Below are 19,916 nucleotides of genomic sequence, written 5' to 3'. Positions count from 1 at the left end.
AAAATAAATTCAAGAAATAAACTGAAACACGACGACTTTATAACAACCAATTTAATTTTGGACATTATTATACATCAAAAGAAATATTTTTATGTATAATCTAATTTTTTTTCGAGTCCTAATTGCATTATTATTCATTTTATATATTTTTTTTTATTTAATGCATACTTTAAAAGTAATAATAATAAAGACACGATTAATTTTAATGTTTTTATTTTATAGTTTTAATGGATTTTAGTTGTGAGGCAGTTTTTTCAAGATCATTTCAATTTTAAAACGATTATGTCAATTGTCAATTAATTATCTGTCTATCATTTGTCATCAATGACAATTGTCAAATAGCATACCGCAACTGCACGTGGTTATAGTAAACTTGTAAAGTATACTTAATATAGCCTATTAAACAAAACGTAATTAAATAAGTTTAAAATGGGTAAAGTTAAACAAGAACCAGTAGACCAAGAAGAGCAAGGTGATGTTAGTATCAAAAGTGAGCCCCAAAGCTATGACGATAAGGTAGAACACTGCAGTATTATTGCTAAACCGATGGCGTCCAAAAAGCTCAGTAAGAAAATTTACAAACTAATCAAAAAATCTAGTGGACATAAAAATTATATCAGAAACGGTTTGAAAATTGTACAAAAACAGCTTCGCTTAGGAGAAAAGGGGTAAGTTTTTAGGTTATAATGTTTATGTTTACGGTTAAATTTATGCTCCATGTGTCACAGACTATTTATTTGTACACATATCAGAAAAAGGAAAAACAACAACCCCAATATATACATGACCATTTTAAGACTGATACTCCTCCATGTAATATAATAAAATACCTTGAATTAAATATATGAATTCTCTTGCAGGATAGTAGTGTTCGCGGGCGACATATCTCCAATTGAAATTATGTGTCACTTACCAGCAGTTTGTGAAGAGAAAGACGTTCCATACTGCTACACACCAAGCCGTAAAGACATCGGTTCCGCCATGGGAACGATGAGAGGATGTATCATGGTACTCGTAAAAGAACATGATGAATACAAAGAATTGTTTGATGAAGTTCGAGGTGAAATAAAACTACTCGGACATCCATTATAAATATAAGTTAGATGTAAGACAGATTTTACTATTGTAAGAAATGCATGATCATAATAACAATATGACCAACTTACTTGTCAGTGATATGATTTCTGGAGCTGCAACTCCAGTCTTCCAGAAATGTCATTAAATATTATACATGCAACCAGATGGGTTAATAATAATTATAAGACTAGAATTACAGTCCTTATTAGACTTCAGAAATGATTTTTCCATAAGGTAAATCATAATATTAATGACACTCATTTAAAGTTATAAAAACAAACTTTGTCGATGATGCATATGAAAGGATGAAAGTAAACAGCCCAGTTTTATACAGATGATGTGAAAGCATTTAGTTATTGAGTATTTTTGTAAGTTTAAATATAATTTGGTATAATGATATACTTACAAGTTGTTTTTTTTTTTATTAATATTCCTTTGACCAGAATTAGTTTTCTTTAACACTTTATTTTTTTTATTTTTATGGTATAGGTTACACTCAACAAGACAAGCATATGGGCCATATGGGCCAAGAAATATTAACTATTCCTTACATTGTCAATGTACCACTAACCTTGGAAACTAAGATGTTATGTCCCTCGTGCCTGTAGTTACACTGGCTCACTTGCCCTTCAAACTGGTACACAACATTACTGACTACTGTTATTTGGTGAAAGAATAACTAATGAGTGGGTGGTACCTACCCAGATGGGCTTGCACAAAGCCCCACCACCAAGTGATCTCATATATATATATATATATATATATATATATATATATATATATATATATGTATATTTCAAAGATTTTAATTTCACTTTTTTATTGTTTCTCATTGAATATATCACTGCATAGTATAAAACAAAGTCACTTCCTCTGTCCCTATATACATAGGGATGTATGCTTAAATCTTCAAAAGTACACAACAGATTTTGATGCAGCTTTTTTTCTTTAATAGATAGTAATTTGAGAGTAAGGGTTTTTGTATATAAGACAATATCGTAAAGAAACACTGATCATTTTAGAAGTTTCTAATGTGATGTCATAATTAAATAAATTCTGTAGTACATTAAGCATCAGCTTTGCACCCAAGCGAAGTTGAGGCGGGTTGCTAGATTAATATGACAGGGAAAAAGGATACGAGGATAAAAATAAAAAAGTTTCCATTACACATACATTTATTACACTTATTAAAATCTAAGGGTACGTAAAAAATGGCAGATTGTCTTACCGACAGTGAAGATTGGCAAAATACTTTAGGTACTTTAATTATGCACTAGAATACTAGGGCGTCTAAGCTAGAATACTAAATTAGCTTCAGAATAGATTTCAGTAGACAATATGTGTATGACTAGACTTAATTCTAGTGCTCTTTATATATTATCAATGTACTCTCAGATCAGTTCTGATTTAATTAGATTATAACAATCTACTGAAATCTACCTGTTAATATATCTATGCTAGTAATTGAAGCAATATTTTGATATCTCCTAAATGAAACCATATATGGCTATTACAAAGTACCTAATCAATTAGGACGTTATAGAATTTCAAAAATCAAATACGGTTAAGCAGTTTCGTTATGAAAGAACAACAAAAATAGTATAATAATTAATAGTCATTACTACCATACTAAAAAATTTAAAAAAATACTTAAATTTACGCCAAACTTTTTCTAATGCCAAAAAAAATTAAAATTGATCTTTTATTGAATTAAGTAAAATAAATAATAGGTTTAATCCCATTTATTTTACTTTTTAATGATCAATTGTAATTTTTACCTGATTATAAATTAATATATTTTAAGGCATCATAGTGATGGCAATAATTTCTACGACATAGATATACATGGTTTCCTCTAGGAGTACCTAAAGAATAACCCTGATTTTAGTGCACTGTCAATGAGATCATACTTTTTTTTTCAATAAAGTGTAGGAAAATAGAACTGACTTTTATTTATACGCAGCTATCATATTATTCGCAATTTTTTAATGAAATGTACGTTAAGAAGCAATTGCACATTTAAATAGTTTATTATCCATAATAGACTTATCTCAAAAGTCAAAATAGGTTAACAGATAAAAAAAAGGTTAACCTCTTTTGAGATTTTAAGGTTTTTTTAATCCAAAATTTGTATTTAATTATCAGCTCTTCATTTTTAGTAATAATGTGCAACGCTATAAAAACTATAACGAAAATATTAATTGTGACTTTTTGTACTCCGAATTCTTACCGAGTGATAAATATTATCTATAAAATAGTATCTAAGTTATTGAAATGTAGCGGAATTGGATTTTTTACAACGCTTTATGTATGTGCTCGGTCTAAAAAAAATACAAAAATAATCTTAAAATTATACATCTTTCAAGCACATAATAATATAAATAGTTTGCTATGTCTGTGTGTAATTCTAATGGTAATTCTATAATGTCGTAATTTCCAAAATTATACGTTTTTTTTTAATATGACATTGGAGTGAATAATTTATTCTTTATCGTTTATAGTTATTATGCAGACTTTTAGGTCTGCATAATAACTTTTATAGAATGAAGAAATTTAAATTTAGTTTGATTACGAAATTAAGGATGTCTTGTTGTGCGTCAACAAAAAGATAAAGTAGTGTTAAGAATCAGTACCTACAATTATTTTTTTGAAACATAATACACACATTTAATTTGATATACCATTTAAAGTTAAAATACACTAAATATTTTAATAGGGAAAATAATAAATGTCGTACAAAGGATTATTTTATAATAATAATTAATTTAATATTATTAAAACTATTCGATACACTAAGCAATATTATATAAACAATCAAATCTCAAGCAACTTTATATCTATCTGTAATCATTTGTAACTAAACTTTTAAAATATAGGCGAAAAGTTAAACACAAATATATAACAAAAATAATATTTTAATAACTAATTGAAGTTAAAAAAGAAAACCTTGCCCTATTAAGCTTAATACATGTAAAAAAAAAATCAAATGTCAAAAAAATTCAGATACAATAGACTACAGATAGAACTCTTTGGTAACAATGGTTTGACCATTCTAATCACAGTTCTGATACCTATCACAGACTACCTACACCACCCTATGGCCTATAGCAACTTAATCGAAATAATAAATTTATTTACAAAATATACGCCTAATCAACCGTACAAGCCGATACAAAAGTAGACAATTTTATCATAAAAAATTGAATAATCGAAAAGTCTTATTAAAAACGCGTACTTTAAGGTGTTTTAAAAATTAAACTAACATTATCTAGTATGATTTGCGGGCTTAGACAAAATGCATTCGAAGATCATTTTCGAAGCGAAACCTTATTAAGTTCGTTTTCTAAAGTTACCACTACATTATGATAACAATGGAAATACATTGCATAATAGCGAATGAAAGTCGCATTTTTTTGTATGGGAATCTATCGAAAGACAGCGCACATATATATTTAACGGATTTCTCTTAAACCAGACGTTAGATGCGATAAAAATTTAGTCCTAAACCGAGAAAAAATGTAACGGTTTATATTTTCACCGAATCTTGGAATAAATTTGCCGCCATCTTGGTAACGAGACACCCAATTTTCAACTGATTAGGTGTTGTTGTTGTGTAGCTGTTATACAAATTGTATTCACTCATACATATTGTGATCTTAACTATATTTTAACCAATCAACTTGTAGATTTGTCTATGCCCGCCGCATCTTTATATATAAAGCGAATTCATGCTTTACCTTTGATGCATTTAACTTATACGATTAAAATCCTACACTACATGATGAATAAATGATGTACAAAAATATGAGCCGTGTAAATATTGCTAAGATTAATACTATTTAATTATAAATAAAACAAATCTTGTCTATGAATACTATTATTAAAGATAAATTAAATATATGTATTTAAAATGTAGGCTTAAAGTTGCTTTTAAGAATATTTTTTATTTATTAAAGAGACAATATGGTAACACTATTTAGCCTTTTCAGTAATATTTATAATTGTGTTACTTACTAGAGACAAAGGGGGTAAAAAAGTGACAGTTACGTTTTTTTTTTCTTAAAAATACTTTTTATATATGCAAAGTCTTAATTATTGCGGAAAAGTGCGTTTCTATTGTATTTTAAAATTCGGTCACATTACTTGTACGAAATTTTTCAAGATTTTAATTTATATAATAAGAATTATCAAGCGTTACATTTACCTATATTATTTAATCTTATATTATCAACTAAAGGTTTGTAAAATAGATTATTAATTGTAGTAACAAACTTACATTTAAAAAAGTCAGTGTCGTTATGACAAAATATTCTTTACCTGTCTTGAATGCTTTCTTGATCATAGTTATCACATTTTTAAATGAGTTTTCAGTATAACCATAGTTGTTTGGAAGAAATATTTTACAGTTCTTTAACAGTATCTCTTCTTAGACATAGCTAATGGCTCGAATTCAAACGGTTTCAGGAATGTATTCGAAATTTAAAATTTTATTTTTAAACTTTGATAAGAGAGAATTTTGGATATTTGGAATAATATAGACCTATTCACTCACGTACATTTTTAATTATTGTTGTTAATTGAGTGACGTAATTGAATTACAAGATGCATTCGAGTGTCTGATACGGTTATCTTACGAGTAATGATAGCAAAATAATACTACATCATTATGATTAGTTCTGTTTTTTAGTTTTACGTGTAGTTTAATGTGTTGTGATGCGTTTTTGAGAGTGAATAGGTCTATAAGAATGTGTTGCATAACACAAATAATAGTCGCAAATGTGCCGTCGATACAATAATTCTAAGATTGACATATTTTTAAGCTTAACTTACTCTACTTATGAAATAATAAATACGTTTATGTATTTATTTTTTAAACGTTATATTAAATATGAAAAAATAATTCCGAAGTAAATAATAATAAATAATATGAACAATTAATTTAAAAATATTTATGAAAAACGAATGTTTGTCAAAATACGTCCGAAAATAAAACAAGATCAGATCCACTAATTAAAAAAAAAACACTAAATAAGTAAAAATATTTTCCGAATCGTAACCAGTTTAAAGTTTTTGTAATAAAGATACAATTAATTAGAAATATTATAGCTTATACGTAATTTAAATTATGGATCGTTTTCCGAAACTTTGAAAACGTTTGACACATCACAAATTTCACGCAATTCTCAAATCGATTTCAAACGTAACACGTTGATATAACAAGTTGTAGCGTATTGTGAATGTCTTGAATTGAAGTATTGTAGTATTATATAATAATATCGTAGGTGTTATAGTCATAGAAGCATAATAAGGGGGATTTCAGAATATGTAATATTATGACAAAAGGCGATCGTTTATCTGATTACAATGTGTGATTTACCCTTTCGCACTAGTTATTCCAAGTTCGTGTTAGTATATGTAAAGTTTAAGTGTAGACGTGGAAAAGTATTAGAATTGTCAATATCGTGCTCATGAAGCAGACGGACACTGGCAGGAGTACCGCGACACGTAGCGATCTGCGAAATTGTATACATTAATAATACTTATATCAATCTCTCAGGTCTCAATCAAATGGTTTTGGTCAATGATATTCTAATAAACAGATATGTTATACCCATACTAAACAACAGAAAAAAGTGTGCCGCGCCGGGGACCGTTTATTTTACATTTCGTTACAAGTAAAACGGATAGCTTGATAAAAAAGAATAAGTAAAAGGGATAACTAGATGTTTTAATTACGCAAAACGTATTACTACATAATTATGATGTATTGTAACGTGTTACTGGCATAATTTGATGAAAACGACTAAAGGCGAATGTCCCAATTAGGACGTTTTCTAGTCTTCACTTTTTGCGCGTTAATGACATATCTGTTTACTAGAACATCATTGGTTTTGGTAGAATAGGCTATTTGACAATGCGAAGAATAAATTGCGAATTATTGTAATCAGTGTATATTATGAGTTTAAAAATGGTTATTTAATAACGAAAGTTGAAAATAATACTTAATTTATTCAAAAATCCATAAATAAAAATGAAAATTTTCAAACGATTGTCACGTGACATAAAACGCTCCTGATTGGCCGGGCTTATGATGAAGTCACTTTCTTGTAAACTTTGCTTTTGTACCATATGTACCGCAGATTAAAATACAGGAAAGTGACGTCACCGACCCCATTGCAGCGCCATATTGTCCTAGTAGCGTTTTTGCGCGCTATTTAAATATGGAATTTTTAATATGATATTTTTCGGCAAATATGTACTGGAAATAAAAACGCAACTTTTAGTGAGTAACTTCTACTAAATAATATTAAAGGGATTTTAAAAACCAATCAAATAGCCTGTTATACAAATAATAAGACTATTCTTTTTTTAAATTCAGTTGGGGTAAATTCGTTAAATTATGATGATATTGGTCTATTCCCTATCACAGACTTACACCTTTACATAATAAAATAATAATAAATATTGGACAACATGACATGATGATGACTTTGACTTTGACACATACATTATATACACTGATACCAATGCAAGTAGCTAAAGCACTTGCGTTATGGAAAATCAGAAGTAACGACGGTACCACAACCACCCAGATAACATAGGAAACTAATAAACTCTTTCTACATCGACTCGCCGGCAATCGAACCCGGAACCTCGGAATGGTATACCCATGAAAGTCTGTGTACACAATAAACGATCACGGAGGTCGTCAATAATACTATGACTAATGACTTATAACTTCCAAACTCCAGACTGTCGATTGTCTTGACAGTTAAACTATCTGTCCGAATGAGTATTTGAACGCAGAACGCCATACATGTGTGTGTGTTTGTGTGTGTGTGTGTGTGTGTGTGTGTGTGTGTGTGTGGGCTCACCTCCAGTAAGGCAGATGTCAGAGGGGCGGCTGCTGCGGGTCGGTGCGGCACAGCGCGGTCGTGGCGTCAGCCGGGCCGCTCTCGCGACGCACTTTACCTAAAAACAAATATGTCTATCTTTTTTTCAATTTCTTTATATCACTGTATACGTACAAAATAACACTTGCGTCTAATTAAAAAAAAAACTTGCAGCCTTCACGGAGACGGATCTTAAACACCGAAATTGTTATTGAAATATGGTAAACATGAATAAAATCAGAATATCGGTAATGTACGCGCCACAACCATGAAAGAAAACCATAAGCCCAAAAGATGGTCGTTTGCCGTCTAGCATACTAGTTAGTCTAATTCCTAAAGAGCTTCGATAGATATTTCTCATCAAAAACAGAAGGCATTATGACACAAGAGAGGAATACTAAATGTTATATACATGTATATAAAGGTGAAAATTGCTTATATATAAAAATACTTACTGGAAAAACATAAACAGCCAGTCTGCTGATTGGCCTGTAATGATGTCGTCGGTCGGATTTCTTTTTGTTCCTTTGACTGTTCCGTGACGCATTTCTGGTAGTAGTCGAACTCTTTAACGTACCTATAAGTAATGGATTATACATTTCAATAATGTTTATTAAATTCAGAAAGGTAAAATGTAAAAGGACGATTTTTTTTAATTAATGTATAAGCAAAGATGCAAGACATGACTGATACTACATTCCATGCCATTTGATATACTTACTACTGCACTGTAATTCATAACAATCATCATAACGATGAGCCTGACAGACGTAGGACTCCTCCAACCTACTTAGATCACCTTAATCTTACTTCCAAAGATCAGATAACATTTACGAATCCATAAAGACTACCACACACTATTTTTAATCTCGACCAATGACATCGTGCCGATTCAAGGTCAGAGTTGTCAATAATTTTATAGAACTATAAAGTTACGAATAGTGCCTCACCACACGGGCGGCCAGCGGTTGTCGGCCAAGTACTCCCTGCACGACTTATGTAACTGTAGTTATGAATAGTGGCTCACCACACGGGCGGCCAACGGTTGTCGGTCAAGTACTCCCTGCACGACTTATGTAACTGTAGTTATGAATAGTGCCTCACCACACGGGCGGCCAGCGGTTGTCGACCAAGTACTCCCTGCACGACTTATGTAACTGTAGTTATGAATAGTGGCTCACCACACGGGCGGCCAGCGGTTGCCGGCCAAGTACTCCCTGCACGACTTATGTAACTAGTTATGAATAGTGCCTCACCACACGGGCGGCCAGCGGTTGTCGGCCAAGTACTCCCGGGACGCCACGCTGAGGTGTCGCGCGCGGCACACGCGGTCGTACGCGCCGCACAGACGCCATGTGCACCACTCCGATAGGTTGTGCGCGTTGTGCAGCTGATAGAGACCGTGGAAGATAACTCTTTACCATACATATTACACACAACAACAACAACAACAACAGCCTGTAAATTCCCACTGCTGGGCTAAAGGCCTCCTCTCCCTTTGAGGAGAAGGTTTGGAACATATTCCACCACGCTGTTCCAATGCGGGTTGGTGGAATACACATGTGGCAGAATTTCTATGAAATTTGTCACATCCAGGTTTCCTCACGATGTTTTCCTTCACCGCTGAGCACGAGACGAATTATAAAGACAAATTAAGCACATGAATCAGCGGTGTTCGCCTGGGTTTGAACCGGCTGAAATATCATCGGTTAAGATGCACGCGTTCTAACCACTGGGCCATCTCGACTCGACATTACACACACATACAAGGAATATGGATCTTTTTCAGACAACCTTTGCGCAAAAGATTCGACAGAGAATTCTTTGAAAAATCTATGAGACCAACCTTTACAGACTCGAGCAATGAAAGTGCGATTTCCACAACCTGATCATCTTCTCCGAGTCTGAAAACAAAACAATCAAATATATTAAAAACAAAATGAAAAATGTAGATTGAGAATAGTAGACAATTTTCAACAGTACCAATTACTATATCGCCAAAGGCATATCAGCCAATAAATCTACTACTGCTGAGAAGTCACCTCAAAAGGGGAGAATGATTAGATCTCATAAAACCACACTCTTTCGATAGATAATAATATAATACACATGTGCCATAATTTCGGCCTAAATAGGTTTCCTTAACCACCAAGAACGAGATTAATTATGAAGACAAATACGGAAAAACTGATGTTTGGCCATATTAATATCTTATAGTGATTTACTAAAACATAATGATTGGAAAAGGCTAGACACAAAAAAATAAAACCATTCAATACAAAATTCCACTATGATTAAATAATCAAATGATTTTTACCTATCCTGGTGCTGTAGTTGATCTATGACCCTAGCCTCAACGAGGTTGACTAATCTATTCATACATAGTCTGTTCGCCAGCTCCAACAATTCGAGACATCTCGTCGGTTCCACGGTTGGTATCTTGTCGGAATAAATGTAGCAAAGGAGTATGTGAAACGCATACATTTTAACGCCTGGGAAAGATATCTGAAACGAACATTTTCAAAGTCATAAGACGTATAGTATTCCTCAAAAAATTACGAGAGTATTCATCACATCCTTTTTTGTATACTATTTTTTGTGAAATAACTTCGCGTCTGATTCGTTAAATATTGGAAACCGACTCAAGATATACAGAGGAAATGAGTGAACCTTTAGCAGCTGTTTCTTAAAGCAACCGGGATGACTACTTTGAGAAAGATCCGTTTTGCCAAAAAAGAGATACTCAGAAGAAAGATAGAAAGATAAAAAACTAAATGAAATCAGTATAGAAATACTATAAAATATTCTCATCCAGAAGTATAAGAATAAAAATCACTAAGATTACGAATGAATAAGTAAATGCTTCAGCATTGAAAAGACCCACTAAGTAAATCAAACTTACCACTCTTGAAGTGCTCTCCCTGAAATGTCCTTGGAACATCGCTTTCATAGGATCACATCTCGCCATGAGCATCGCCCTGTGAGCTAAGTGTATCCCATCATCCAGATCAAAGGTTACATCCGCAAATAAGTTTTGTTCCACGCACATATCGCGGAGTCTCGTAGGTAATGGCTGAAAATATATGTTGCATTAATTGGTACCTCTTAATGACGAAGTTAATTATATCGTCATGGAAATATGTACATTCGTGGACATGATTATTAATTTACAAATTGTTTTATTACGGACTATCATACGGCATCATCAGGCATATATTCATAATTCACAGGCATTTTAGTGGATGCATATCACTTTTAGAATAAGCTACATTTTCTTTATTTGCACAATTATATACAGAAACAGTTCAGTATATTTTACTTTTAACAGGATTTCTATAACAATAAAATTTTTTTTAAGAAGTTCTTTTTTCTGAATCAAGGAAGATTAATGATCAATTTTGTTTCTTGAAAGAATTGAGAAATAAAAATAATCTATTGATTTTCAAATTAGAAACAGGGTGAAAGTTATTCTAAAAACTTGGGACTCTATTCATTTTTGTAAGGTTCTTTTTTCAAGGGACTATTCCTATACTATTTTAACGGTATTGATATACTCATTTTCTATAACAGTAAATTGCCTTTGCTTTTTTAAGGAGCGAATGCCAAAACTCCCTAGAATGATTAAATATTCCAATATTAATAATTATCAATTAAAATGAGATCAAGACTTACTGTATGAAACTGGTGCATAAAAGCCTTATCGAAGAGCAAATGCTGGTCGAGTATAAATTGGCTGAGTTTCGTCAGCTCGTGAAATCCGAGGAGCTCTGCCGCTTGACGAATTTCCTGTTACAATGTTATTAGTGACAGATTGCATACTAATAAATTCAAGACATTGCTATCATCACAGCCCGTTCAAATTTACTATTTGTAAATATACCAAGAGAGTTCGTTATTTTTTTGATTTGGAACATTATGTAAACTGGCTGAAAACTCAGTTTGGTAGACTTTTATGACTAGCCTATATATATCGCATTCTGATGGTTCAATTATTGGGTAAATTCCGATCTATCATAAGGATAGTTGAAAGTCTATGGCTAAGTAAACTGTAATCGGCTTTTTCAGAAATTACGAAATACTATATTTTTTATTTAATAACTAAATATACAGAATAGCTTTCTGTTTAAAAAGGGTGATGAAAATGAACGGATAAGAAATAATGCGCGTGCAACGATAGAATAAAAGTAAAATAACGTCTACATGCTTTACAATCATAGTGCTATGAAGTTTAATAGAAAAGCTATATGTGAAAGTATAGCGTTAAAATATAAATGTTAATATTACACATACAATATTAAACATTTTAATAATAAATAAAAATAATAATGAGAAATTATTAATCATGATTTATGATATATTTATTATATTTAATGAAATTACCAGTAATAATCCAATAGCAGCGGACTGCAGAAGACATTATTAATTTATTATTATATTTTTATTTAGTATTATAATTAATCGAATACATAGAAATAGTCATATAGTTATTAAATAATAGATAGCAATAGGAAATAGACTATGATTAGAGACAGTCGATATAAAAGCAGCGAACTATAATAACAAAGTTAATTATAAAATATAAGATTTAAACAAAGCAAAGTTTTAGAATCCACTGCGATTAAAAATAAAAATATATGTATCCTAGTAGCAATGAAGCCTAGTATTCCTAAAAATAAATATATTTCGCTTAAGATTAGTAATAAATTATTCCTCCAACGATAGATAACTTATACATATAAGGCTCTAGAATTGGACCCTAGAGGTACCAAATAAATGTTCGTATAGCTTTCATTTTATAACGTTACAAATATCAACAGAGTACGTATGAAATATAAACACTTAATACATTTTAATATTGATCAATAATACCTAGAACGTTTTTGTCATCATCATAAATCGCAGTGCACTCAAAACCTAAAGGCGATACGAAAAAGCCAAACCAAAATGCGTTTTATTACAACGTAATAAGATCCACTGACCTGCTGTTTAAACGCTCCGCTTTCAATCACGCCCGTGTAAACAAAGTTTATTATCTCCTGCATTACGATCTGCGATATTAGTTTACTCATCGTCACTATTGTCTGTGTCTGTGACGTCGCATGTTGGATCTTGTCGCACTGGAAGTAATTTATCATCTCTAGTATAAATCTGTCAATTACTTTAAATAGATAATTAAATAGCCAGATCTGTGTACAACACATTTATACGAGTATAAAGATAAACGTCGCTTATGTTACTTTTATTTGCTCGATATTTAAAACAATGTCAATATTTATGTTAACCCTATCTCTGCCCCGATTATCTCACACGATTCATCATCATCGTCCTGCCCTTATCCCAAATTTATTTGGGGTCGGCGCAGCATGTCTTCTCCTTCCATACTTCACTGTCAGACGTCATCTCACAAGTAACATTCTTTCTAACCATATCTTCTTTCACACAATCCATGCATCGTTTGGTGATATCACAAACTTTTCATGGTTACTATAACTGGTGCTAGGACAGGAAATCCGTTAAATTTACATCTCATATCAAATATATACCATAGACAAAATTCTAAGCAAAATATTCTGTGTCTAAATGCAAGCATGCATCTTGTCTATTCATCATCTACTCGTAGTTCATCTATATATTTACCGATTAGGAAAAATCGTAAAAGAATATCAGGATATTAAAAACTACAATGGATTAGTGTATCCTTAATCTTTTTCACAGACCCAACAACAATATTGCTTGTGGAAGCTGAAGCTGAATTTCTTCTACTTACTTTTACTTGTAAGTCTTCCAATTTCTACTTAGTAAAATATATGATTTCATATCGATATTTTCCACCAAATTGGTATTTACTAAACTAAAACTAAATTACGTTAACAAACTACGTATTTCTAAATAACTCTCAATTGTTTTCTTTCTCTCATTAACTATGTATTGTATTATGTCATTTTCAACTTACCTTAACAACTCTTATAGATATAATGGCTGGATGATTCACTTCTCTATATAAGTCCGGCGGTTTCTTGCAATTATCACTGAGAGGTAGAATCTGACAAGACGATCGACGTTTGATTTGATCCCATACTCTATGACAAAGTATAGGAATATATTTTGAGGTATCATAGTCCAAACTATTAATAGTAACCAATTTGGTCTATATGGATTTATAAAAATTAAAAAGTCTGGTATTGAAATGTTCAAATTCTAATGTTAAAATCGTATGTCATACAAAACTATTTTGCTGTGATTTCTTGCAACGCAAAGTACAGCGTCATTAGCTTGCCTTAGTGCTTATAAATGCCTACAAGAATCATTCCATTTTTAAATATTAATTTATCACACACGAAAATAAGTGTCAGCTTGGAAATGTGCAAGAAGCATAGATTTGTTTTTGTGCGGTTGGTTTTTTCATACATTTCATCTCCTTCAAAAGCAATAAATGTGAATAAAAATAGGTATGTATTTTGCGCAGTTATGGGTGATTATATTTTCCTTGGAATGAATGAGTGTTGTCATTATGGCACTTTATATAACATTATACCCTTTCGATAATGTATATAAGTTTGTTTAATGATAAAATTTGTTATTCTGTGTAAAAACTATAACTGTAACAGTTTTCAATAATTAATATTTCTTATAATAGGATACATGCAAAATCATTGTTATAAATGTAGGAACAATTTAGATGTAACTCTTAAGGTGTTTGTTAAGGTATCTGATGTAATTTGTAGGTGATTCGAATAAATGTAAATGCCTCGAATATCTCACCTCATCTGTTTCGCTTGGTCTTGTCGTATTAAGTATTCCGTATCTTCGTTAAATTCGCCAGTGGTTGCTTCTCCCATGCTGCTTACCTGAAATTAAGTCTATTTCAGTCCAAGGAAAATCTTTCCTGACAAGAATTTCGAAGTATTTACAAGTTTGAGTGAAGACAAATTTTAATTAAAGCTTTCTAACTAGATACCTGTAATTTTGAAGGGTATAATTTATCAAAATGTTTACGAAAATAAAGTCCCTTATATTGATGAGACTCTACATGATAATTGAATACAATCAGGCATGTTAAAGCCGAGTATTTAAGACATGTTAAATTATGTTCATATTACCATACTGCTCTCACTGGAGCTTCTTGCAAGTTCTGCGGATAAGCTGACACAGTCGGTTGTGAGGAGACGATGGAAGGCTTCACAAGCAGCGGCCATTACGAATCGATGCACCGGAAATCCTTTGGCGCCGCAAATTATCACCATGTCCGAGAAATACTGACAAAAAAATACCGATTAAATTTTTTCAAGTTTAAATGAATTTGCCACACACGAAATGCATTATGTACTTTTCGATTAAATATATAGTTGATGTCTATTTATAAATTATTACCGAAATTATTAAAAGCCAGGAAAACGTATGCGAACCGATTATCAATTAAGTAGCTTAGCAGATTTTTTTAGAGAAGTATTATACTCTTTTACTATCCCAAAAGTATTGCATCAATAATATTTACCTGTTGCCTCAAGAGCGTCGCTATGTTTTCCAAACGAACACTATTAGCAATACTCTTTTACTATCCCAAAAGTATTGCATCAATAATATTTACCTGTTGCCTCAAAAGCGTCGCCATATTTTCCAAAAGAACACTATTAGCAATGACCACTTCTGGCTCTAGAGGTCTGGGTGGTCTGAATGGAGCCTAAAACAGAGGAGAGACACTCAAAACTTTTGCGGTACTAACAGTTTTGGCACTTTTGGGTGCCTAAATTTTAATTTGATGAAGTCTCCATATTTAATTGTCATGATGAATTCATGGAGCGACGATTGTGTCTGATTAAATGTGAATGATTTATTTACACTTCGTTTAATTGGTTAAGCTTAGCTAACTTTTGATGTCGTTTTAAGTGGCAACAGCGCAACGGCTTGCGGGCCAACTAGCGATGTAAATAGTCTGAATACCAATCTTGGCCCTTTGGGCTACTGTCGTCCCCAATCTTACAAACATAAGTGATAAGCTCCAAATGGGGCATTTTTGTTTTCATATATATTATATCGTATCCAGTATTCGTAAAAAATGTATATAAATGTTTTTCAATCACTCAATATAAACCGGTCCTTTTTCACATAACAAGGTCGCTTTTTCTTTAACTGTTTTTAAGACATTTAAGTTAAGTTATCTCGACCTTTAATATCATCGTCACATTTGCCACCAACTTTGGGAAATAAGATGTTATGTCCCTCGTGGCTAAAATTACATTAGGACGTTCAATCTTCAAATTGGACCATAACAATATTAAGTAATGCTATTTGGATGATAGAATGAGTGACAGCTGAAAACCAAAGCCCTAATCAAGATAATAGAGTATTAAGTTTTACCTGAAGCAATGGTCTTTGTACTCTTTTCAAATTCGTCATCCAAAACCTCTGCTGTCGTCTTGCAATCAAAGCCGCTCGTATTGCGTTTTCGAACACTTCATTAACACCGTAATATGTGAACACTGATGTTTCGTAATAGTAGATACCGAATTCGTGAGCCAAAGCGCGACCTTGATCTGGCATCACCAGATCGCTTTTTCTTGGAGCCCTATTCAGTAGAAAACATTATGATGGAAAGGTCTTTACAAAAATAATAATAATGCGTACTCAAAAAAACACTGAATACTTTCGTTTGGGCAGCATTAAGAATGTCTTCTCAGAGATACACGTGTTACTGAATAATAAGAAAATATTGCTCAAGTCTACACTTAGCTGGTTGATCATGTAACAGTGGATTACTGCTAAATATAAAACACGTAATGGCAATGAGTGGGTGGAACATTACTGACCTGATAAATGGGCTTCGATCCTTGCAATAATTCAAATACGTTTCATCTCTGTACATATATCTTAGATCGTTCTTACAACCCACGAGTAATATTGGTGTGTTTGGGCAGAATCTCCTAAAATGTATATATGAAGTAATTCACAAACGTCTAAGTCAAAAAGGGCCTATTCCCAAATAAATCTTTGTACTTAATTGTATTGTCACTGGTACTAAGGGTTAGAGGCTTTAAAATTTAGTTGCAAGATTTGTACCATAAAAGCTAAGCTAATACAAATAAAAGAAAAGAATGCCGACATCTCATAAATGTTCTACTAATGTCAAGAAACCTCGAGATTTAAAGATAATAATTTGAATTTTATACGACCAAGCTGCTCTAGGTGGGCAAATATATTTGCTGCCTAGAAAACTATCATAGTTTTGCCACGATACTTTCTCTCACCACCGAATCAAGAGATGAATATATAAATATCAATAAAGTACAGAAACGTGATTCGGATTTGCAAACGTGATTATCTGTTAAGAACCTCGTATGATCTAGAGCAAGGTTTACTTTGAAGGATATCATTTAAAAAGAACATAAATACCTTATTTCCGGATACCACATCGCACCGCAATTTCTCAATGATATTGGATTCGTAATTGAAAAACATAATAAAACAACATCAGATCTAGAACAAGAACAAAGTTATATTACTAACAAATGGGTTACCAAATAGAATGTGACCAGTTATTAACTACGGGATATTTACCATGTTTTTTATTTTTATCCGTTGGAGCTCTAAGACTACATAGTCTCGTGAACAAGACAATTGTAGCTAATGTCGAAATATCGAGCTCCAACGGATATAAATTAACAACTGTAACTGTTAATTTAAAATCTTAGTATGTTTTGTTATGTATTTGTTATGTATGTTTTGTATTTATCTATCGACGGAAGTGATTACACTTCCGTCGATAGATAAATAGTAATCCTGTAAGAATTATATGCCGTAAATTTGCCGCAAACAATGACCTTTAAGATGTTATTTCCCTTATGTACATAAATTATTATTTATTGGCTTCAGAATAATTGAAGACACTTTAGAAACAAACGTTAATTTTTTGTTTTTTTTTTAATTACCTTCCGTAAGCGAATCTTCTGTCCTTCTCATGATCGCCAAAGGTATCCCATAATCTGAGTGAAACGTTGACGCCATCGACTACTTCCCATGATCGTTCTAAAACCTTTATAGAAAGAATTACAAATATTATCGAATACTACTTTCAATGAAATGGAATACTTATATGTATAATTAAAATAATACACTGATAAATCCATATTTTTTAAAAAACTCGCCACAGGCAGTTTTAACTATAAATTAACTACTAAACTTATATTTTCTTTTCAGAAAATAGATGAGTATCCCCGAAAATTTATGAAAAAATCTTCTTATTTAGATTTACCGTTAAAGTCTACTATATTTCTAACTATATCAAAAATAATCAAGGTACGTTACAGTTACCATATTTTTGATATATCTACCACCTACCGTAGATATTTTATAATATTAAGATATCAAATACTACTGTGATTTCGTATATACAGTTTTTCTTACAGCAACACCGAATTATTGTCAAAGCCCTGAATATATAGCCATGTATACTTCTAAATCAATTAAAATAAAAAAATAAGTGTAAAATAATTTTGTTGTCAGTTTTAATAATGGAACCTCAAATATAACGATATTATATTTAACGTCCTTCTAACGTATAATCCGTTCGCGATCAGAATGGGATCCGACCTTTTGGTATTGAGACACGCGCGGTCCAATCGGTCGCAGCAAACTCACATTAACGACACGCGCGACTTTGTTTCTTGTTTCTTAGTGTACATTTTTTGCTCGTGATTTGCCATTGCGATATTTTATTGTTAATTTATTTTAATAATAACATTGTTGTTCGACTAGAATAATAAGTGCTACAAGTAAGACAAGTAATATTTTTAAAGCCAATCGAAATAAATATATCCTGAAGTTAAATATACATACAAATACTTTCATTCATAACTGCATAGGTATAGTCTTTTTTTTTAATTTCGAAAATTTGGCACAAATAAAAAGTAAATTATTTGTGCCAAGAGGGCACAGATTATTTCGCAAATGTCACGTGCGAATAGATATAGTCAATTCAATTCAATTCAATTCTTAGTTTAATGGCTTTTAGTTGTGCCGGCAGGGCACAGATTATTTCGCCAATGTCACGTAGGATGGAGAAGACACGAATGAGATTGATCGGTACGGTTGAGACACTAAACTCAATTGAATTTTAAAGTCAAGAATAGTAGTATTAATTTCCTTGTTAATCCTTAACCTAGAACAACACAAACATTAAGAGTTAATAATAGGATAATTAAAAAAAAAATAGTTGTTAGTATTCTAAACTATATATGTAATAAAATATGAAAAATTGGACTATTCACAACTTAATTTTATTTAATTTGATATATTTACATAAGATTGAACAAAATGGACTAAACACAAACGTCAACAAACATTCAACATTTATAGGGCGAGGGACTTTAGGAGGGAGGATGTCATAAATGGGACGAAGAAGTTTAGGGCAAAGGAACAGGATATGGGTTGCAGAGCCTTCGTCTAGGCCACATTCACACAGCGAGTGATCACGAACTCTGATTTTTGCTAGATGAGTAGGTGTGCATGAATGGCCGAGGCGTAACCGACAGATGGTGGAGGTGACCCAACGGTCAGCGTGCCTGTGAGATGAAAACCAAGGTCGCCTCGGAATTTCAGGTTGTAACGCCGAATAATATTTACCCTTGACCAATTTTGATGAAACCCAAAAAGAATTCCAGGATTTAATCAATTCAGCTTTGGCAAGAGAAAGCAAATCCTGAGATGTGTTGGCAAAATGCTCAGATGTACCAGATTGGATAGCAATCTTAGCATATGAGTCTGCCATCTCATTACCAGATATAGCTGAACGGCTAGGAATCCAGACCAGCAGGACTTGTAGCCCTTGTTGATGACAGGACAACAGGGCCTCTCTGATCTTAAAAACGATTGAAAGTCTTGATCTGCTACGAAAAGGATTCTCTTTAATGGCTAACAGACAGCTTAGTGAGTCACATAAAATAATTGTTT

At 32.2% G+C, this 19,916-nt stretch overlaps 2 protein-coding genes across 2 annotated transcripts in view; one reads left to right on the top strand and one right to left on the bottom strand.

Annotated features, from left to right (window-relative positions):
- The first annotated feature begins 323 nt into the window (after positions 1-323).
- On the top strand, positions 324-1,478 carry LOC124539866 (H/ACA ribonucleoprotein complex subunit 2-like protein). The gene is made up of 2 exons (XM_047117226.1): positions 324-668; positions 861-1,478. Exons 1-2 carry the CDS (start codon positions 430-432, stop codon positions 1,090-1,092), a joined length of 471 nt encoding a protein of 156 aa, XP_046973182.1. The 5' UTR covers positions 324-429; the 3' UTR covers positions 1,093-1,478.
- Positions 1,479-1,997: 519 nt separating this feature from the next.
- The window catches only part of LOC124539785 (rho-related BTB domain-containing protein 1), a 28,599-nt gene continuing 10,680 nt past the window's right edge, over positions 1,998-19,916 (bottom strand). The window contains exons 3-20 of the mRNA XM_047117138.1: positions 17,897-18,000; positions 17,361-17,444; positions 16,778-16,891; positions 16,329-16,536; positions 15,559-15,651; positions 15,071-15,226; positions 14,733-14,818; positions 13,924-14,050; positions 12,950-13,087; positions 12,351-12,374; positions 11,643-11,756; positions 10,873-11,043; positions 10,288-10,475; positions 9,817-9,874; positions 9,227-9,360; positions 8,426-8,547; positions 7,953-8,049; positions 1,998-6,590 (exon numbers count right to left, since the gene is read on the bottom strand). Coding sequence (XP_046973094.1) covers positions 7,970-8,049; positions 8,426-8,547; positions 9,227-9,360; positions 9,817-9,874; positions 10,288-10,475; positions 10,873-11,043; positions 11,643-11,756; positions 12,351-12,374; positions 12,950-13,087; positions 13,924-14,050; positions 14,733-14,818; positions 15,071-15,226; positions 15,559-15,651; positions 16,329-16,536; positions 16,778-16,891; positions 17,361-17,444; positions 17,897-18,000 — 2,001 coding nt within the window. The 3' untranslated portion in view covers positions 1,998-6,590; positions 7,953-7,969. The remainder of the gene's footprint in view (positions 6,591-7,952; positions 8,050-8,425; positions 8,548-9,226; positions 9,361-9,816; positions 9,875-10,287; positions 10,476-10,872; positions 11,044-11,642; positions 11,757-12,350; positions 12,375-12,949; positions 13,088-13,923; positions 14,051-14,732; positions 14,819-15,070; positions 15,227-15,558; positions 15,652-16,328; positions 16,537-16,777; positions 16,892-17,360; positions 17,445-17,896; positions 18,001-19,916) is intronic.

This window comes from Vanessa cardui, chromosome 23 (assembly GCF_905220365.1).
Source record: "Vanessa cardui chromosome 23, ilVanCard2.1, whole genome shotgun sequence".
Taxonomy (NCBI): domain Eukaryota; kingdom Metazoa; phylum Arthropoda; class Insecta; order Lepidoptera; family Nymphalidae; genus Vanessa; species Vanessa cardui.
Note: the sequence above shows the minus strand (reverse complement) of the source record. Positions and strands in the feature narration are given on the sequence as shown.